Source organism: Gossypium raimondii, chromosome 5, assembly GCF_025698545.1.
Source record: "Gossypium raimondii isolate GPD5lz chromosome 5, ASM2569854v1, whole genome shotgun sequence".
Classification (NCBI taxonomy): domain Eukaryota; kingdom Viridiplantae; phylum Streptophyta; class Magnoliopsida; order Malvales; family Malvaceae; genus Gossypium; species Gossypium raimondii.
Genome location: NC_068569.1, coordinates 22,130,663 through 22,150,999, shown reverse-complemented (window position 1 = coordinate 22,150,999; position 20,337 = coordinate 22,130,663). Strand labels below are relative to the sequence as shown.

Sequence of the window (20,337 nt, the reverse complement as noted above, 5' to 3'; positions counted from 1 at the left end):
ATTAAAAGATGACCATGAATGATGCGAAGAGAAGGGGTCTATAAAATAGTTTATTTTAATTGAGTTTGAATGGTTGATTTTTCTAAATACTATAATTAATGTAACATAAGTATGTTTGGTGTTTATGTGTTTGCCTTTAACATATACTGTTTCATTCCTTGTTGTAACATTTTAATGTAACAACGTTACAACTATATAAATATGTTATCTGATATATTTTATTCAATAAAAATTAATAACTAAGCACAAAAGGAGGTGTATGCATGCAATTAGTATAGAAAAGAAATTAATAACTGAACTTTTATTAGTTTTATAAAATTGAAGAAAGTATATATATATATATATATATATATATATATATATTATTCCATTGTAATTTCCGTAACTTAGCATAGGTAAAATTGAAAATAAAATAACTTAAAAAATTTAAAAATAAAATAAAAAATATCTTGATGCTAGAAATAAAATAGCCTCAGCTCAAATTCTTTTCCCGATATTTGAAGAATTAACACTCTAATTTTCTCAAACAATGTCTCAAATGGTTGATATGATGTCCAAGGAAATTCCAAGAGGCGACCCATTTTGCTCTTCAAGAATAACAAGCAAGTTGTCTTTAGGTTTAAGGAATGACCTTGGCACATGGTACCTGTCATTCAACGCATTTTCAAATCTTATATTAGTATATAATTATTATTATTATTATTATTATTATTTTGTTATAGAAAGTTGTTCGAGATTGAATCCAAGCTCTCATGCCTCATAACATAATACTCTTGTCACTACATCAAAAAATTGTTGGTCTGTCCATATATATATATGTACACGATAATAGAGAAGAATATAGAGCATACCAAGTTTGATAGGGTGATCCTTGAGATGTAAGGAATGAAGCCCAATATCTACCTATGCTTTGCCCATTGATCCATACTTCACCTTTTCCCATACTTTCGAGGTTTAATCCAAAAGACTCGTTTTTAGCTGGTGCATCAAATCTAACCTGTGTGATATTATTTTCAAATCTATTCATCAATAGTTAACATAAATATTCTATTAAAACCTCAATTATCAATGGCCAGATTTATAAAAGTTGAATAACCTCAATATATAAAAGTGGTTAAACCCAAAAAAATATTCCCAAGCATATGGTAATATATACCTTGTACCATGTAAGGGGATTGTTGGAAGAAGTAAAATTTCTCCATTGAACGTTGCTTGAGGAGTGGTCTATATATATTTGTAATTTTTCTCCTAATAGTCCAACCTACACAAAAATGCAAAATTAGGACGTGACAAGATAGCAAAAACATAAAGAAGCACGTATAATTTGATTATGAAAGTCGACACTCACCAAAAATATCCACAGAATTATGGATTATACATATTATGAACCCACCCTTAAAATGATTTTTTTTATTTAAGTCTTTTATATTTATAAAATTTTAAATTTATAATGCTAAAATTATATTTTAGTCCCTTAAAATGATAAAATTTAATTTAATCTTTTAAAATTATAAATATAAGCTATTAAAATGGAATTATATTAAATAGTAAAAGAGTTTAATATTAAATTTATATAGACAATTATAAAAATATAATACACTAATAGAATTATAGTAAATAATTATTTAACAATCGAATTATAGTAAAAATAAATAAAAACACTATTATATTTAATATTCATTATTAATTTTAAAAAATTAAATAATTTTATTGACGAAATCGATGTCAAATTAACTTATGACATTTCAATCAACCACGTTACAGATAGTATAAATAGATAAGAAGTATAGTTGAGAAAATCCATCTCATAATGAAGCAAGTAATAGTATTAAAAAACTAAAATACTTAGAAAAGATAAAAGATTACCTGATATCCCCATCGATGATTGCTCAAATCCTTTGAATTTTGTATATCATGAATCCTTACTCTTCGAAGCCCCAAGGCTTTTCTCTCTAAAAAGGCTCCTGAATCCTTCACAAAATCAAAACTTCAATTTAATGATGAATTTATATAAAATTGAGATGCGAAAGATTAGAAAGTGGATCGTACCGGCAAACCAACCGTAACACTTAAGAGGGAGATGTTGTTACTGCCATTGTTTAATGTAATTGTATTATCTAGCGTGAAGTTTACCTTCTCGTGATTTCCATTGCCAGATCCTATCAAAATTAAAATATTAAAATAATTATAACTCCATAAAAGAAAAAAAATCAAAATTGAGGGTCAAGGAAGTAACTTGTTGATGTCGGAATTCAAATTCTAAATTTATTAGATGTTACTATTAAAAGTGATTATATAGATCAATTAAATCGAAATAAAATCTTTAAATATATTTGATCGCAGAATTAGACATACCAACCGAAGCACCATTGACAAACGCATGCAAAACATGGCCAGCCGAGCGCACACTAAGCACTGCTTTACTGTTTGATGATTCATGTTGATAGCTGAAATCAAACAACGTTATATATAAAGTATATTCGTTGTTAATTAAAAGAAAATATTTGGTATATTGGTAGTGTATTTTTTATTTCACAAGTAATCTTAAAAAAAATATTTTTAATAATTTAGTATACTTTTATAAGAAAAATTATTTTATGGACCATTCCTTCCCATCACATCATTCATAGTCCATTTTCAATTATTTAATGACATTTCGGTAATTTTTAATAATTGAAAAGGGACTATGAATGATGTGATGGGAAGGGTCCATAAAATAAATTTTCGCTTATAGGATACTTGTCAACCTCTTAATCTGCTTGTGAAGTTTAAAAACTCACTAATAGTGTGTCAAATATTTTTTCATGACAAAAATATTTTCTTTTTAAAATGGACTATTTGATTAAAATAATTATTAATTTATCAAAAATTCATTTATTTTATGGAATATCTAATATAGGAAAATCAATTTAAAAGAAAAGAAGGAAAAAAAAAAAACCAAAAATGAATACCTAAAAGTGTACCAAAGATAATCCGACATGTCTTTGGTTGTATTCATGTGCTCTAGCAATGTTTTGGATCTCATTGATGTGTCTGCGAATGTAGGAATAATGTCTTTGAATTCTTGCCACATTTCGGATTCGTTAAACTTCTTGCCTGTTGTTATCAATCTCGTGTTGTTCTTAACATTTACCTGTTTAACCCAAAACACCCCCAAAATGAAATATCAGTTATTTTACTTCAACATCTTCATTAAATTGCGAGATTAAACTATTGATGCTCACAAACTTGTATTTCATCTTCACATCCAAATTTATATTCATATAACTATTCAACATATATAAGTAATTGTAAAAAATATTTAACATATTCATATCGATAGTAGAGATCTGTGCTCACTAATTACATTTAAATTCGAATAACAAAAGATATTCAAATATAAATATGGATATATAGACTTGACCCCAACATATGTAGAAATTAAAAAAAAAAAATCAACATATTTATATTAGACATATATTCGCATCAAATTTAAATCAGAATAAGGATAAAAAAATTGAAAAATTTGAGACTTGCCTTGGCAGTGTTGAAGACTACGTTCTTGCAATCAGGCAAAATGCTAACTGAACTTGGACCCAACTCATACGAAGAATTGTGAAATATCACAGCAACGGATTTCGTATCGTCTTGGTTGACTAGAAAAGCAGCACATTCGCCTGAATTTCGTTGATAAATGTACCCCTACATGACAACAATTAGATTCAAACATGTTTTAATTTTAAATTTTAAGACAACGATCAAGAAAATAAAGATGGAACTCGCAATTCAAGGACTGAGCTGTTCTTCCAATTTGATAGCTCTGACTCGAATTGTTATTTAATAAAAAGCATAGACTAAATCAGGCTATAAAAAAGGGGGGTCGAGGAAAATAAAATTGGACCATGATCCAACTCAGTTTGATCCATGGATGGGTTTCACCGCAACAAAAAAGAAAAAAGAAAAAGTTGGTATCTATTGTTACCATTTGTTGTTGACCAAGAGAGAGTGTAAATTGGGTTCCAAATAATATAGGATTTGAACATGACTTGATTGCTTCGTGCAGTTGCTTCAAATGCCCCCATTTTGGCAGTCTAATGAACCCTACAACCAAATGACCCGGTTACATTAATCTAAAAAATTCATGTATTCACATTATATTTATGTTTCATTCTGTACATATATTCATATCTTGATATATTCGTATTTTTTCATGTCCAGTTATATTTTATATCATTGTTGCAGTAGAATTTGATGGTAAACTATAACGAGTGACGTTAAAATTTAAATCAATAATGATACATATATTTATCAACCAACCTAGACATAGAATATGCACTTTTAAACTGGTTTATTGATAATAATTAGTTCATAAAAGGAGGTAAACAAAGAAGTGCATGGTTTGTGTACATGGATATATATCAGAAGTGAAAGACATACCATACTCGTCGAGGGGGGCATCGTCATAGTAACTTGTTGTTGTGAACGCTGAGGTTGTTCTCCCAAAATTTGTTCCACCGTGATACTAACAATTGAAATAAGAAAGACAATGCTTTAAAATCTGAATTTATTTATTATGTGCATTAACATGTAATTATGAGATTTATCTAATGGAATTTGTTTATCTATATAAAATGTGAATACCATATAATAGTTGACGAATGTCCCATTTCTTGCAACAAAAAGAGCAACTTGGAAAGCAATGTCTTGGGCAGATCTTGTCTCTGGTTCTTTACCGTATGCTCTATACCTTTCGACGGTAGCAATGATATGGATTAGAACCTAAATATTGCTTCTATCATTTGTTAAAACTAGTAAGTTTGCCTTTCACATTCATTCTCTCTAGACTATAACTAACACAAATCCTGATGCACATACCAAGTTGTCCAATTTTCAGTCCAAAGCCATGGTTTGTTTGGTGAATTTGGCCCCGGGAATGATACCCCGCATTTCATCCCATTGCAAGTGTTGATCTACACTCGAAAAAGCCAAGTGTATCTTATGTCGACTGAAATTAATAGCAAGCCTGCCCTCAAGGTGTAAGGGGGAGTAAATAGTTACCACAGGATCAGGAGCGTCATATTGTTTGCACATCATCCAGGGAACCCCAGTTTGAAGTGCAACCGCCATTTGTGCAGCCCATCTCACATACGGTGGTCCTTTCTCATGGAATGCATGTTCCACCATTTCATACTCATTCTCAATCTACATTTTTTTATTTTAACATAAGTGAACCTTTCAAACAGTTCCAATTAGAATATGGTTTAGATTTTTTTAAAGTTATTTCAAATATTGGGTTCTACCTGTGATAGTATGATAGGTCCACCTTGTGAAGCATATAAGTTTTCTGATTTCATCATGTTTACTATTTTTGTGGTGAAATTCTGCATATGCACCTGTACCTCATCCACATCAACCAGTAACACTGAAACTTTATGAGCTATAATTAAATAATATACACACACATACTCATAGCTTTTCGGCCATTGTTATTATTATATATACCTTAAAAGGTTCATTATCGCATCGGTAAACAATGCCTGGGACGTCATGCAACCAGAAAGGTAATCCCCTGCAATAATTAAATAAATATTGAATCCCTTAATATATGGCATAGATGGATGGAAGCTGAGATTTTTATTAATCTATATATGTGTTTTACCCGTAATTCCATTCGGCCTCGATAAAGGGACCAATCCTGAGACTTGCGTATAAGCCATGTGCTTGGATTTCCTTAATGAATCTAACGATGTCAGCTCTTCCACTGAAATCATACTGCAAATAACCAAGGGTTATCTTAAGACTGTTTAAGTGGGTTTAGTAAAACATATAAAAAGAGCTGACCTGCCCTTTTCCAGGCTCATGAAGGTTCCAAAACACGTATGTCTGTATCACATCGATCCCTCCCTCTTTAGCTTTGCCTATTAATGATCCCCACATCTGCACTTCACATGAAAACATTAAATTAATAATTTTAGATTCGATTTTTGTTTTGTTTATTATGAACGGGGAAGTGTAGTTTTGATTTTCTTTTTCCATATAAAGAATGGCAACTTGCCGTTTTCTCAATGCTATTTCTCGGAATTCAGATTGGAAAACACAAAGATTATTGGGTGAATGAATAAATAAACGTAGCAAATACTCCAAACATAAGAGTTTCCTTAGAAGCAATAGTTCCAGTCCCCTGTATTAGATCTTAAGAAATAATCTCATTTCTCTATAATTTCTTTGCAATTTCAACAAGAAATCTTCAGTAAAGTCAACTTTATTCTTCCCCATTAATTTTGATCTAACATGAAGTCAATTTTAATTAACAAATTTGGAGTCATATATACTCATTTTAATTACAAATGAATAAGTAGTAGAAAAAATGTTAAAATTTCTCTTTACTCATAAAATAAATTACTTTAAATTGTAAAAAAAATTAAATTCGAGTCTAATGCAAAATATTTACAACATTGTTGTCTATCATGTTTATATTTATTGTATATATATTTACATTTTAATTGAGTCTTTAACTCAATTAGTATGGACATTGTTGTGAATACGAAATAAACAAAAGAAATAAAAAATATATATGTATTTCACGTTTCCACAATAAAACATTAAAAGATTTTGGAAGAGAGATATACAAGCAATTCATAAGGTGATATTGTTTTCCCGGGAGGCAATCACTATGTTCATGCGTTAGAAAATGAGCAGTAATATTATTACTAGTTGGGTAAAATTTTTATGGAAGTCCGGTGTTAGATTATATTTTACCTTATTTATTTAATAATGAATAAATTAATCTCTATACATTTGATCAAAGAGTAAATTAGTTCTTTTTGTTTAAAAAATTAATTCATTTCTACTATTAAAAACTGGTATGTCTAAAAGAATAACCATACAGTGTCACGTGCCACGTGTACTTCATGCTGACGTACATAGATCAATTTTTAACAGAATGTCTAATTTACTCTTCAATCTAACTAATTTACTTTTTTTCTTTTTCTTTTTTAATATAAACGGTAATAATTGTAATCTATGACTGGTATATGTACCTACTCTTTAATCAACGAATTGCATCTTTATTGACGAAGAAAATCATGCAGTGACATAACTCGCTGAAAGAGAGATTTCCTAACTGAGTTTTTAGATATTAAGACGAAGTTTACGTTGGAGTCAGAATATGATATTTACATTGCAATGAAATTGAAACAATCCGGGGGAATGATTTGAATAAGAAAAATGAGTGACTTGTTCTATCTGATACCATCGATGAAAAACTGTAAATGGGGCGAAGTGAAGTGAAAATGTTGGGTTTTTCGTTTTAAGCAATGTTGATGGAAGAGGTGGAAACAAGGAAATGAAGGAAGAAACAAACCTCAGGGGTGCTTCGAGGATAATGTATAGAAGCAGAAAACAGAAGCTTTCGTTGTCCATTAATAATCAAGGATCTCCCATCTCCTTCAACACTACTCTCCACCACCACCACTACACCTACCACCATAATTGCTACTAACCCTAACACCAACATCCCTTTCTCCATCGCTCCCCTTACCTTCTATTTCTCAACATTCAACTCCACACAGGACCCAACACTCTCTGCAATCCCTCAACCATTCATCTCCACTGTTGGACCTCCTTATAATCAAAGAAAAACCACTTGAAGAAAATCATAAACTTTTCATTGGGATTAGAGACATGTCATGTTATTATATACTATTTATATATCTAGCTTTAAAAACTTTTGACTGAAAATGTATTTGATTTTAATTTTTTCGCAATTATGTATTCAATCATATTGAGAAAGCCAATGCACGTCCACCACTAATATATATAATGTTAATTATATTTTTTTATATTATATATATTTGGATTAAATTTTAAATCAAAGATGTGTCGAAAGGATCTTAAATGACGTGGTAATAAGGGTTCATAAAATATTTTGAGAATATAGGATATGATTATATATGTATAATTAAAATATGAGGAGGGAAAGTAATGCTATTTACATGTCAGATATAAACTTTAATTATTACTTGAAGTAAGGTAGAATTATTAAAATTTTTTATGTTTTAATTAAAATATCTGAAAAGTACATAAAAAACAAAAGGAATATTTATAAAAAAAATCCCTACAAACTGGAAATCACTAAAATGGTAAAAGGCCAGCTGGGAAAGAGAGTGCAGAAGGCGGCATTATAAAAGGTTAATGCATCGAGGATGACGAAGCAAAGAGAAAGAAACACATCGATTGGTCCGTCTGCACATGAAATATATATTGTCTCATGCAATTTCATTGTGAGCCAAATGAATATCACATGATTCAACTTCTTCCTCAACCTCATTTCCACTCCCATTCTTTAAAAAAATTGAAAAAAAAAACTATAAATATAATTAATTTTTTATTCTATTTTTAATTTATTAAATAATAAAATTTTTATTTCAGGTCATTAATGCAAAATAATATTATTCAAAAATTTTAACCTCATTGTTTAGAGGAGACCAATTCTTTTCATAGAAGTTTTTGAAGTAATGTTTAACAAGAATTGGCAGATCTCTCAATGAGTCAATATTATCCCTAGTCGAGGTTTTGTCTTCTTACTTTGTAGAGAATTTGAGTGCCTAAGGCTGAGTGAAAGGGTAACGAGTTCATCAATATAAGGAGTGTCTTGTCAAATTGAATTGTGTGTGTCCCGCGACCACCTAGCAAAAAAATGTGAGCATCTGAGCTTAACGAACGACACTTTGAAGACCTTTCAAAAGAGCCATCCTCCCCTCAACACTAATTAAAATATCTTAATTATTTTTATTATTAAAATATTATAACGAAACTCCAAATTATAATAAAATAAAATAAAAATAAAAATGTGCCATTTAAAAAAAACAATTCCAATTATTTTCAAACTTTATGAATATATTTAACTGGTCTAAGATATTATCATAGTATTGTTTTCCAATTTTATAATAAAACAAGCATTGAGACTAGTACCTTCACCATTAAGGAAAAAATTATTTGTAGGATTAAGGTGGAGTTGGTTGAGATTCTTGGAATGATGGGATTTTCAGGGGATCAATTAGTTGCTAATCCAATAAAAAGAATTTGGTGGATAGAGATTAATACTGATGGAGCTTTTGAATGGGTGTCAACACAAATTAAAAAGAGGATGTGCATTGAGGGATGGGTTAACCATCCTCCATCTTCTTTGGTAGTCTTAGTTGTTTATTGTTATTGAGAGTTAAGAGCATATGCTCAATAGGTTTCAATTGTTGTTTTGTTTTCTGTTAGTTGCTTTGGAACGTTGTAAGTTTTTTTGATGAATAAATACAATATTCATTTGGCAAAACAAAAATTAATTTGAATGAAAATGAAACTTTTTTTTATATGAAGTCTAGAACTATCCATAATCCCTCATCAACTCTTAAGTAGGAAGATAAAACGAGCATGAGTGTGCTCAAGGCCACATCCTTTTGCACTAGCAATAATACCATACCAATTGAGCTTAGCTTCAATGGGCAATGACAATGAAAGTTAGAGTTTGAATAAAGTTAGAAGAACTCCATCTTGATAATTAATGTAATTGTCTTAAAATTAACCTCTAATTGTTTTTGAGAATCAATATTAGAATTTAATTTAAATTATATGCTTATAATATGTAACACCCCTTACCCGAGACCGTTTCCGGAGTCGAGTACGAGGCATTACTTAGCTTATCTTACTAATTCGAAGCATAAAAACTTGTTTTGAAAATTAATTTCACTATTTACAGCAATCTGTCTAATCGCACAGCAGTTACTAAATTAATTATAAATAGAGTTACGGGACTCGAAATTTAATTCCGAAAATTTTCCCTGAAACTAGACTCATATATCTTCCTACTAAAAAATTTTCAGAATTTTTGGTTCAGCCAATTAGTACAGTTTATTAGTTAAAGTCTCCCCTATTTTACCACTTGACTGTCCTGACCTCTTGCCACTAAAAATAAATTTTCTCACTATAGGATTTTCATATGAAGTTATTACTCATTTCTACAGAAAATATACTCAATAAGGAATCTATAGATATAAACTACAACTCATAACCATTTTTGTGCAATTTATAATGATTTTCTAAACTTAGAACAGAGGACTCCAAAAACAGTTCTGACCCTGTCTCACTAAAGTTCTCATATCTCAAAATATAAAATTTCTTTTGTTAAACCGTTATTTTCCATGAAAATAGACTCAACAAGCTTTAATTCCATATATCATTCACCCTCTAATTAATTTTATACTATCCTAGGTGATTTTTCAAAGTCACATCACTGTAGCTGCTTGAAATCTGTTTCTTTACAAATTTTACTCTTTCATGATTTCCATGCATGATTTATCATCTAAACATACATATTACCAAACATATTCATACTTAACCATTGTAAAAGCCAAACATTATCACATACTCACACATCTTCCTTTAGCAATATCATAGATACAAACATTCAAATTGACTAATCCCTATACATCACTTAGGTATAAACATTACTTAGGTACATGCCACGTTATCAAAAGAAAAATACATCGCTAAATTACTCGAGGTCGGGATTACTCGGATCTGGACCGAACACCGGTTTTCTACTAACTGCATGACGGAAACAACCGACGCTGAGTATGGGAATACTCAGTGGTATTACCATAATTCAAATTAATAACTTTAATCGATAATTTATATACATTTAATTTATGTCTACAATTATTCGTTAATTGCCTCATACTTTAAATCAACTTGATCATTAATAACAATAAGCAATATTTCAATCTTATATTTAATTGTATTCATACCTTGTTTCGCTATCTAAATTTTATTGGATTTTCAACATCTCATTTTAATAACTCATTCCAATCCATACAAACTCAATCATTTCATCAACTCATTCATTATCATTTCTATTTATATTCAATTTTACACTTATAATCTTTTAACACTCAATTTACACATTAAATCCATAAATAAAATTCAATAACTTGTATTCAATTAAATTCACATATTATTCCACTATTTCAAATCATTTTATTTTCACTTGTCATTTTACATCATTTCATATTACCAAAAACTATTTCATAAAATTTATCATTATTTGTTTCTTGAACCATAATTCTCACATTCCATTTTCACATCTCAATTCAATGTCTTATTTCAAATCAATTTACTTCAATTCAAATTGCTTTTAATCAATCCATATACCTTCAAATATTCACATAATTCATAATTCAATATCATTTCTTACTTCAATTCTTTTATTTCCCCTATTAACATGACTCGGACTTTGGCGGATACACGGATCCAACCAAACACACCAAGACGGCACCCAGTGCCTCATCGGATAGTTCAAGCAATAGTTGACACCAGTGTCTCATCGGCAAAGTCAAGTAAGTTGGTACCCAGACCTCATCGAATCTATCCGAAGTAACAAGATGACACCCAGTGTCTCATCGACTCAAGGTCAAGTATCCTGAACACTTCCAATCCTATGGCATGCCAACTATATCCGACTCACCCGACTAGTTAATAGGGTTTCCGAATCACATTTCAATTCAATCACTTTCTCATACTTTCAATTCAAATCATTATACAATTTAATCACCATTTGATTCAATATATTTTTCTATTTGAAATTCACTTCCCACTTTCAAATCAATATACAATTCAGCACCAATACATATTTCACAAATCATACCTCGATTCGAATCAAACCACTTTTCAGTCAATACTCAATTCACGTATTCACACTTATTCATAATTTAATTCACTTTTATTCAATTCATATTTTTAATTCATTCAATTAAATATCGATATTCTCCTTATTTTATTTACTAAACATATTATTCAAAATTCAACAATTACTATCAATAAATTCAATATCAATATGTATATATATATATATATATTTCATTCAATTCAATCATGATACTCACCTCAATTTTCTTATCATGTATATTAATTTAAATTTTAACAATTAATAATTAAATTCGAATTATGGTAATACTAACCGTAAATTTTCTCGAGTCACTCCTTGATCACCTTCCCCTTTCCTTTCTCGGCAATGACTCTTGCACGACATTAGCTACGTAATTAAACAATTAAAAATTATTAAAACACAATTTCATCAAAACATTTCCATTTATACCTAAGCTTTACCTAAATTCTAATTTAATCCCTTATCAATACTAATTTTATTTTCCCAATCTAACTCCATATTCTCTCTTAATTCTTACTAAAAACTCATTTTAACTCTTCATTTTCACCATAAATCCCTAATTTCGGGATTCTTTCAATTTAGTCCCTAATATTAAAAACTTACACTTTATTTTACAATTAAATCCTTTACTAACTTCTAACTTGAAATTCAATCAATTTAACCCCTAATTCTTTCATTTATTCAACATAATCAATGTCTAGAAATATAACATCTTCCCAAATTTCAACATAAACCATGAAATATTTTGTTCTAGAACTCCAAAACTCAAAATTATAAGAAAATAACTTAATTTGACTTACCAATTGAGCTTGAAACCTTGAAACCCCAAATTTTCTTTCTTTCCTTCCCTTTTCTTTTCTTTCCTTTCTCCCTGTTTTCGTTTGCCTGTTCTGTTTCCATTTCTCTTTTCTATCTTTTATTTCTTTTATTAAATTAGTTTAATATAATAACAATAAAATAATAAAATAATATTTCTTACTTAAATAATAAGTAAATATGTAATCATTACTAATATGTATGTATTTCATTCTTCCACATGTCATCATATACACCATGCATTTGTCAACAATTTTATTTATTTGAAATATAATAATATAATATAATTAATATAATTTACAATATAATAAATAATAATATACTTCAAAAAAATCTCAGATTTTATCATGCATATGCCGCCTCATTTATGGGACTTGGCATATTTACCTATTTAGTCCTTTTAACTTTTCTTTAATCTATAATTAAACTTTTACCCTTGTTGCAATTTAGTCCTTTTTAATCAATTAACCATCGGAACATTAAAATACTTAACTGAAACTTTAATACTACCCTAATGACACTCGTAAATATTTATAAAAATATTTACAACTCAGTTTATAGTATCGAGGTCTCGATACCTCGTTTTTGACCCAATTTGCCTAATAATTTCTTTTAAATCACAAAATTCACTAATTTAAAAATATTTCTAAAATCACACTGAACTTATAATTATTAATTAATAAATTTTTCTAACGTTTTATCAGATTTAGTGATCTCAAATCACTATTCTGACACTACTGAAAATTGGGTTGTTACATAATAATAATAGATAAAATTAAGAGTAAACTATAAATGGTCATCGGATTATTAGAAAGTTTCTTGTTAAGTCACCCGACTTTAAAAGGTTACAAAATTCTTACCTCACTACTCATTTTATTTTATTTTAGTCCAAACTCAATAAAACACTAACAATTTGCTGACATGTCAGTTAAGTTAATGACATGTAATGTTACCATTATTTTTTTTCCACAAAATATGCACTGGAAAAGAGTCCTTCAACCTCCTATCTATCCAACTCCTCACCCTGACATTACCACCGACCGCCACCTCCCTAGTAGTGTCTATAACACTTATTCTTTGGTACCCTCCACTTTCTTCATCAACCAAGAACTTCAAAGCTTCCTCTCCACTCAACAGCTCCAAAATTACAACCCCAAATGCATAAACATCACATTTATGAGTCACCAATTCATGAGCAATATTAGCAACAATTTGCATACGAGAAATCTAAGAAGAAAGTACGATAAAACTTAGGTTCTTGGGTTCTTTGGAAACATATTGTCCTTTTGAATTTAAAAACTTGGGTTGCCTCCCAAGAAGCACTTGATTTATAGTTACTGGCTCGACTTTCTCAAGTCACTAAGGGTTATGGAGTTTAAAGATAGAAACTTGTCGGTTGACTCTGTCACCCTAATAGTGCTTGAGTCGCTGCCCATTCACCTTAAATGTTTTTTTGTATTTTTGTCAATAAGCTCTATTGCACAATGCGGAAAGACTTTCAAGATTCGAAATGGTCCTGACCACCAAGATTTAAGCTTCTTTAAAGATATAATATGTCGTGACATGCATGACATAGTTTGTTGTAAACTACTTAACATGGTGATGAGCCTCTATGTGCACTAGTATGAGGTGTCGAGTTGAGCTTATAGCTTAACAATAGAGGGCTTAAAAGCATTTGAATCGATCACTCCCTTTTTCATGTCATCAAGAAGATGTTGTTTTAAAATTATCTTCTTTGTAATCTTGTTAATAACTCTAATTGAATAACACACTTCTTAATCTTACTTCAAATTTAAAGTAGAGAAAACCTTAAAGGTTACCTGTTCATTTTCTACTCTCATAGTGAGTTTGCCTTTCTCGACATCAATCAGAACTCATTATGTCGCTAAGAAAGGTCTTCCAATGATCAATAGAACATCTCTGTCGTCCTCCATGTCTAAAACAATAAATTTAGTAAGAAAATAGAATTTTCAAACCATTACAATTACATTCTCCACAACACCCCTAGGATAAGTTAAAGTTCTATCAACTAACTACAATGTAACTGATGCAGGCATTACCTCCCTTAGTTTGAGCTTATTATAAATTAAAAATGACATCAAGTTGATACTTGCTCCCAAATTACAGAAAGCTCTACTCGAAGAATTAAAACCTATGAAGTAAGAGATAATAAAGCTATATGGATCCTTAAGCTTTGAAGGCAACTTAAGTTGTAAGATAGCACTATACTCTTCAGTTAAAGCCATGGTCTCATAATCTTCAAGATGTCTCTTGTTTAACACGATGTCATTTATGAATTTGACATTGCTTGGAATTTTTTCTAAGGCCTTGACAAATGGAATGTTCACAGTCAATTTCTTGAACATATCCACAAACCGTCGGAATTGCTTCTCCAATTTTCTCTTTTGCAACTGTTGTGCGAATGGAAGGGGTGGATAAACCTATAACACCCCAAAAATGTATATTTTTGTTTTTGTAAAAATATGACACAAATATCTGTCTGCTTCAATGGTTAAGTGTTCCAGGTATGTGTATGATGTCTCAAGTTCAAGCCATGCCTTTGGTGAAATTTTGGGATTTTTTTGTATAAAGTCTCACTATTGTTCAGTAGGCTTGTATTTATTTGGTTATAAGAATAAAATAGAATGGGCTTGCTGGTTTGGTGGTTAGATGGAGTGCCAATATACTGGTGGTCTTGAGTTTGAATCCTTGGGCATGCAAGGGAGTTATTTTTTTGTTATCTGTGCCGTGTGAGAGTTTGAAGGGAAGTAAAATACTAAAGTGTTTGAGTGAAGTTTGAATTCGGTTGTTGAGAGAATGTGGTGGACGATTTTTGGGGAGTTTGAGAGATAGATAGAGTGTGGTGGACTGTTTTTAGGAGAAAAATAAGGGATTAAGGGTGGTTATTGGATATTCTGTCAGTCTTTTCTTTTTATTTTTTCCAAAAAAAAATCTGCATGTTTTCCCTTCCATTCTCCCTGCCAAATTCTCCTCTGCCATTTTTCTTTCTTTTTTGTGTTAGCAAATACCTTTTTCTTCCTTTTATTATTTTGACCAAGACGTGTCTTCTTGTTCGTGATTCTGTTTGATCGCTACATTTTTCCCCGTTTGGTAAGTGACTTAAGTTATTGTAGTTTTGGCATTTGATTACAAACTAAACGTTGTGATTTTTTATTTTGGACAGCAGAGAATCGAGAAGAACGGAGTCTTCCTCGTGTCACCTCCTAATTAAAATCACTAAGGGTGTTGGGGTAAGCATTGGCCGCTTGATTAACGCTATGGTCGTTCGTATTCGCATTTTAAAAACTCGTTTAAAATCTGACTCTGTGTTTGGGAATGTCAATTCTAGGTTCTGAGTGTCTTGGGAGTGTCTACACATCAAACCGGAATCAGGTGTTTACCCGAAACGCAAAAAATGTGATTCGGCGAAAAGCTAAAATTGCTTGCTGTTTGGACAGCAGCAGTAGGCTAACTTTGAAAAATCACCATAAATTGTGGAAATCTAGTTAGAGGATTAAAAAATACAGAATTAAAGCTTATTGTGTCTAGTTTCTCATAGAAGAAACAGTGTAAGTAATGGAATTGTAAATCGTGAGATATAATAAGTTTTGTAAGTCAAGGTCAGAATGAATTTGGGTTCCCCTGTTTTGACTTTGGAAAATCATAAAAAAATTGGAGAAAAATAATTAGGGGTTAAAATTTACAAGTTTAAATTAATAATGAGTCTATTTTCAATAGAAACAAATGGTACATCATCCAAATTTTTTACTAAGAGATAATTAATTTTTAGCAAATAAAGGTCGAAGTTGTCAAACAGCAGAATAGGGGTAAGATTGAGGATTTTACTGTACTTATTGGCTAAACCAAAAATTCTGAAAATTTTATGGTAGAAAGTATTTGAGTCTTGTTTCAAAAACATCAAGCAAACTTTAATTTGGAATTCTGTAGCTCAAGATATAAATGATTTAGTAACAATGACTCAAGTAGACAACTTTGAAGGAACATATAAGTAAATAGTGAAAACATATATGAATATTTAGCTAGCACGAGTTACATTAAAAATGGACCATGCAGCCAATGCCAATTTGGTTCAAGTGGACAACACGGGTGTGTGGGCCCACATGGGCAGACCTCATGGGTGTGTGAGCTATTTTTCACTAAATTGATTGCTAAGGTTGCACGGGTCGCCCAAGTCGACTGTGAACCTACTGTAGGGTCGGTAAGCATCACTTAGACCCCTAATTATACGAACCGACTATTTGATTTATATATGTGTTGAGCATGATGATAGTATGCTTGTATACTGAATTGGTTATATGTACTGATGTCCTGAGATAGCATGTCATGACTTGTATGTTGCATTGCATAGGGTTGGGTTAATTATATTTGGAGGAAGTGTATTGAAAGGCTCTTAAGCCTAACATACTGGCAGCTCAGCTGTAAATTACTGTTTTATGCCGCATTCGGTACTACCTGGAGTGCAGGGATGGGTGGGTTGATTTGATCCCCACATGAAGTGTAGGGTTGGATGGAAATGGTGTGTAGAGGCTGGTTGGGTAGGACTTTGTTACTGAATACTGCATGACTGCTACTGATATTGTGATAGGTTAAGGCCCTACTGCATATTTGATACTGTACTGAGATGGGCTAAGACCCAAACTGTTACTGACATTGAAAAAGGGCTTAAGCCTAAGATTGCTTTAACTGTGCACTGCGATTTACTGTTGTTTGTTTTTTGTGAGATTACACACTGAGTTTTCGTAAACTCACTCCTTTCGTTTAAATGTGCACATGAAATCCCCAGATCTAGACGGATCGATGCGGCGGAGGACTTGGCTGTGACCACGGTTTTGGACTTTCATGGTTTTTAACTCATATTTACGATAATTGATTTTATTTCTATTCTATTTTTACTGGCTAAGTTTTGGGGTTGTAATTGGACTTTCGGACTTTGGTTTTGGGTTTTAATTATCTTTACCTTATAGATTACAACTGTTAGTAATAGGAAACCTCGGTTTTAAAAAAAAAACAAATATTTTTCCTAAATGCACGATTGTTTAATCTGTTTTAAAAGCTTCTGCAAACTAATTACGCTTTGAAACTATCGATTAAATGAGCAACACAATTTTAAAACTAATAAGATATTAAGATAATGAATTCAATGGAAATGGTTTTAACGCGATGACACGATTTTCAAACACCCTATCATGTGACATCACTACATCCGGCCATAATGTCTGGGCCGAGTTTGGGGTGTTACAAAATCGAAGCCTTTGTCTCAACAACTTATGACTTTGTTTCTTCACCTTTCTCTTTGGCCTTTTCAGAATTTTGACTTAAACTTTGTTCCACTTCCTTCTCACTAGTTAAAATTTGTTTGTCAAACTAAATTACCTCATTTTTCCACCCACTACCACTAGGAATATCATTGCCACTTTTAAGAAGGATTGACTTACAATGCTTATTTTGATTGTCCATATTGGGATTCAATTGTGTGTTAGATGGTAAAGTTTTTTGTGGTTGACTGCTCAATGCAGTTGCCAATTGGCCTATTTGTTCTTCTAATGATTGAAGGATCACTTCTTGACTCAAGGCTCTTGCATCATTTTTTTGCATGTATTCCAACAATAGCTCATTAATTGCTTTCTTTGGTGGAATTCGCTAACCTTGTAGTTGACTTTGTTGAAACCTTGATGAAGCATTGTATCTGAACGATACATTATTTCCTAACTAATTATTCCTTAATGAGAAGTTTGGATGGTTCCTCCATTCAGGACTATAAGTGTTTATAAAGGCATTGTTTTGTCAATGGTTATGATTACCCATGTAATTTACCTTTTCAACGTACATAACACTACTCAATAAGATGGACACCTTCACAGTAATCACAAATTAATACTGCACTGTTCACTGATTGACTCGACCAACTTTGTTGTAGAGACAAACATTTAACCTTTTATTAATAGAATTCAATTGTGTCATCAATTATGTCGAAAGGTTGGAAGCTTGACCTAGTTCATTAACTCCCACTAGTTTTTCTGGTGTAGTATGCTCATAAACTTTATAATTTTGGAAGGTTAGTTCTTTTAAAATTGCATAAGCATCTTTTACAAATTTTAGCACCAATGAACCTCTAGATGCACCATCAACTTCACTCTTTGTTACAACGTCGAGTGCATTATAAAATATTAGGATATGCTGAACACTTTCCAAACCATTGTGTGGGCACTTTTTGAGAAGTTCCTTGTACCTTTCTTATGCATCGTACAAGGTTTACTTATCGTACTAAGTGAAAGTGTGGATATCCTTCAAAAGTCTAGTTGTCTTAGTGAGAGGGAAATATCTAGCCAAATATTTCTCCACCAACTGATCCCATGAGGTGATAGAGGCATGAGGAAGAAAGTTGAGTTGATCTTTAGCTCTCCCATCCAGATAAAAAATGAATAATTTGAGTCTGATTGCCTCATCGGATACCCCATTATACTTCACAGTAACACAAATCTCTAAAAAAGTTCTTAGATGAGAATTGGGGTTTTGGTTCAATAATCCAAAGAACTTGTTGTTCTTAAAATTATTCACCTAAATAGCAGGTTTGGTGATACTCAAGTGATACCCCTCATGCAAAGGCATGCTATAATCAATACATATTTTCCTTTGTTGTTGAGGTGTTCAAATCATCAATGGTTGATCATTAACCCTAGACGAGTTGGCTTCACGATTTTCAAGATTAATAAAATCCATCTCGATTGGTTGTACTCTAGGTTGTCTAGTTGCTCTTCATTTTGGTGACAATTCCTTTCAATTCCTGTATCAAACAATATTAAAAATCTAACCCAAATTTGCGCATGCAATTCTAAAGTACCTGAAAAACAAAATAAAAAAACAAAAATAAATTCAAATAAAATAAAATAAAAAGATCCGATCTCATATTACTAATGAATAAAATTAATATTAGTATAATATAACTTAAAATTTTGGTTCCTAGAAATGGCACCAAAAACTTGATGTGAGAGAATTCGTTATGCAAGTGCACATGTGGATCAAGTAATACAGTGATAAGAAGATGTTATTTTCACGAAAACCAAATTCTAAGTTGCTAATTACCAACTATTCAAATTTATCTAATTCAGATCAAGAAAATCAAATTTTAATTACCGCTAACATTAAACTAAGAAAATTATGAAAATTCTATTAAACTAAAACAATGAAAATTACTAATTTCCTAATCAATTTTTAAGATCTTGAAACTCTAACTTAATCTATTCCAGTTAATCAATTATCTCCCATTCAATTATTCAATCTATGTAATTACTAACCCAGAATTCAATAGGATTAACTAGACCATTCTAGTATCTAGCTAACTTAATCCCCTTCTCCTACTAGTTATATTCCTATGCTAGGCAAGTTAGGCGAAGCCACTACGAACAAACCTATTGAATTGATTAGGGCATCATGTATATTCCTATCCTAGCCAGAAATTAATTCATTCATCGACGCTACTGAAGTTAATCCGAATCTATTCAATCTAGATCTAAATGTTAATTTTCTCTTCAATACAACTCGGTGGCCAACCATGTAGATTAAATATGCACGTGATTGAATAAATAATTAACAATGATCGAAATAATTGAAGAGAAAGTAAACTAATTATCTAAAAATAGGATCCATCATCGTTCCAAGAAAATAGAGTTTAGTTCAAGTTGATTTGAGAAAATATCACAAGAAGAAATTCAAAACAAACTTGCATTGAGAGAAAGTAAAAAGAAATAATCTAGAGAGAAAAATAGTTAGCAAACTAATGTTGAGCGCTCCAAATCTCTTTTTCT

The 20,337-nt window shown here is 31.0% G+C and overlaps 1 protein-coding gene across 4 annotated transcripts; it reads right to left on the bottom strand.

The window, feature by feature from the left end:
• Window positions 1-278: 278 nt before the first annotated feature.
• Window positions 279-12,564, bottom strand: LOC105769959 (beta-galactosidase 6). 4 transcript variants are annotated; one of them, XM_052630804.1, is made up of 21 exons: window positions 12,496-12,564; window positions 11,988-12,061; window positions 8,566-8,666; window positions 7,343-7,602; window positions 5,821-5,916; window positions 5,639-5,751; window positions 5,482-5,548; window positions 5,280-5,378; window positions 5,038-5,181; window positions 4,855-4,949; window positions 4,621-4,726; window positions 4,417-4,501; window positions 3,962-4,080; window positions 3,517-3,681; window positions 2,952-3,133; window positions 2,356-2,447; window positions 2,050-2,159; window positions 1,867-1,971; window positions 1,157-1,261; window positions 852-997; window positions 279-646 (listed from the first exon to the last, which is right to left on the bottom strand). In XM_052630804.1, exons 4-21 carry the CDS (start codon window positions 7,505-7,507, stop codon window positions 535-537), a joined length of 2,106 nt encoding a protein of 701 aa, XP_052486764.1. In that variant the 5' UTR covers window positions 7,508-7,602; window positions 8,566-8,666; window positions 11,988-12,061; window positions 12,496-12,564; the 3' UTR covers window positions 279-534. The 4 variants fall into 4 exon arrangements, with proteins under 4 accessions (XP_052486764.1, XP_052486763.1, XP_052486765.1 ...); XM_052630803.1 differs by having other exon boundaries at window positions 7,343-8,666; XM_052630805.1 differs by having other exon boundaries at window positions 5,280-5,372; window positions 7,343-8,666.
• Between the last annotated feature and the right edge of the window lie 7,773 nt (window positions 12,565-20,337).

Excerpts from the sequence above, each read along its gene's own strand:
- LOC105769959 (XM_052630803.1), bottom strand. The coding sequence starts at position 7,507 with ATGGAGAAAGGGATGTTGGTGTTAGGGTTAGTAGCAATTATGGTGGTA. Across the intron at positions 5,549-5,638 it reads GAGGCCGAATGGAATTACGG|GGGATTACCTTTCTGGTTGC; the intron begins GTAAAACACATA and ends TAATTATTGCAG. Across the intron at positions 3,682-3,961 it reads CTCTTGGTCAACAACAAATG|GGGTACATTTATCAACGAAA; the intron begins GTAACAATAGAT and ends GTTGTCATGTAG.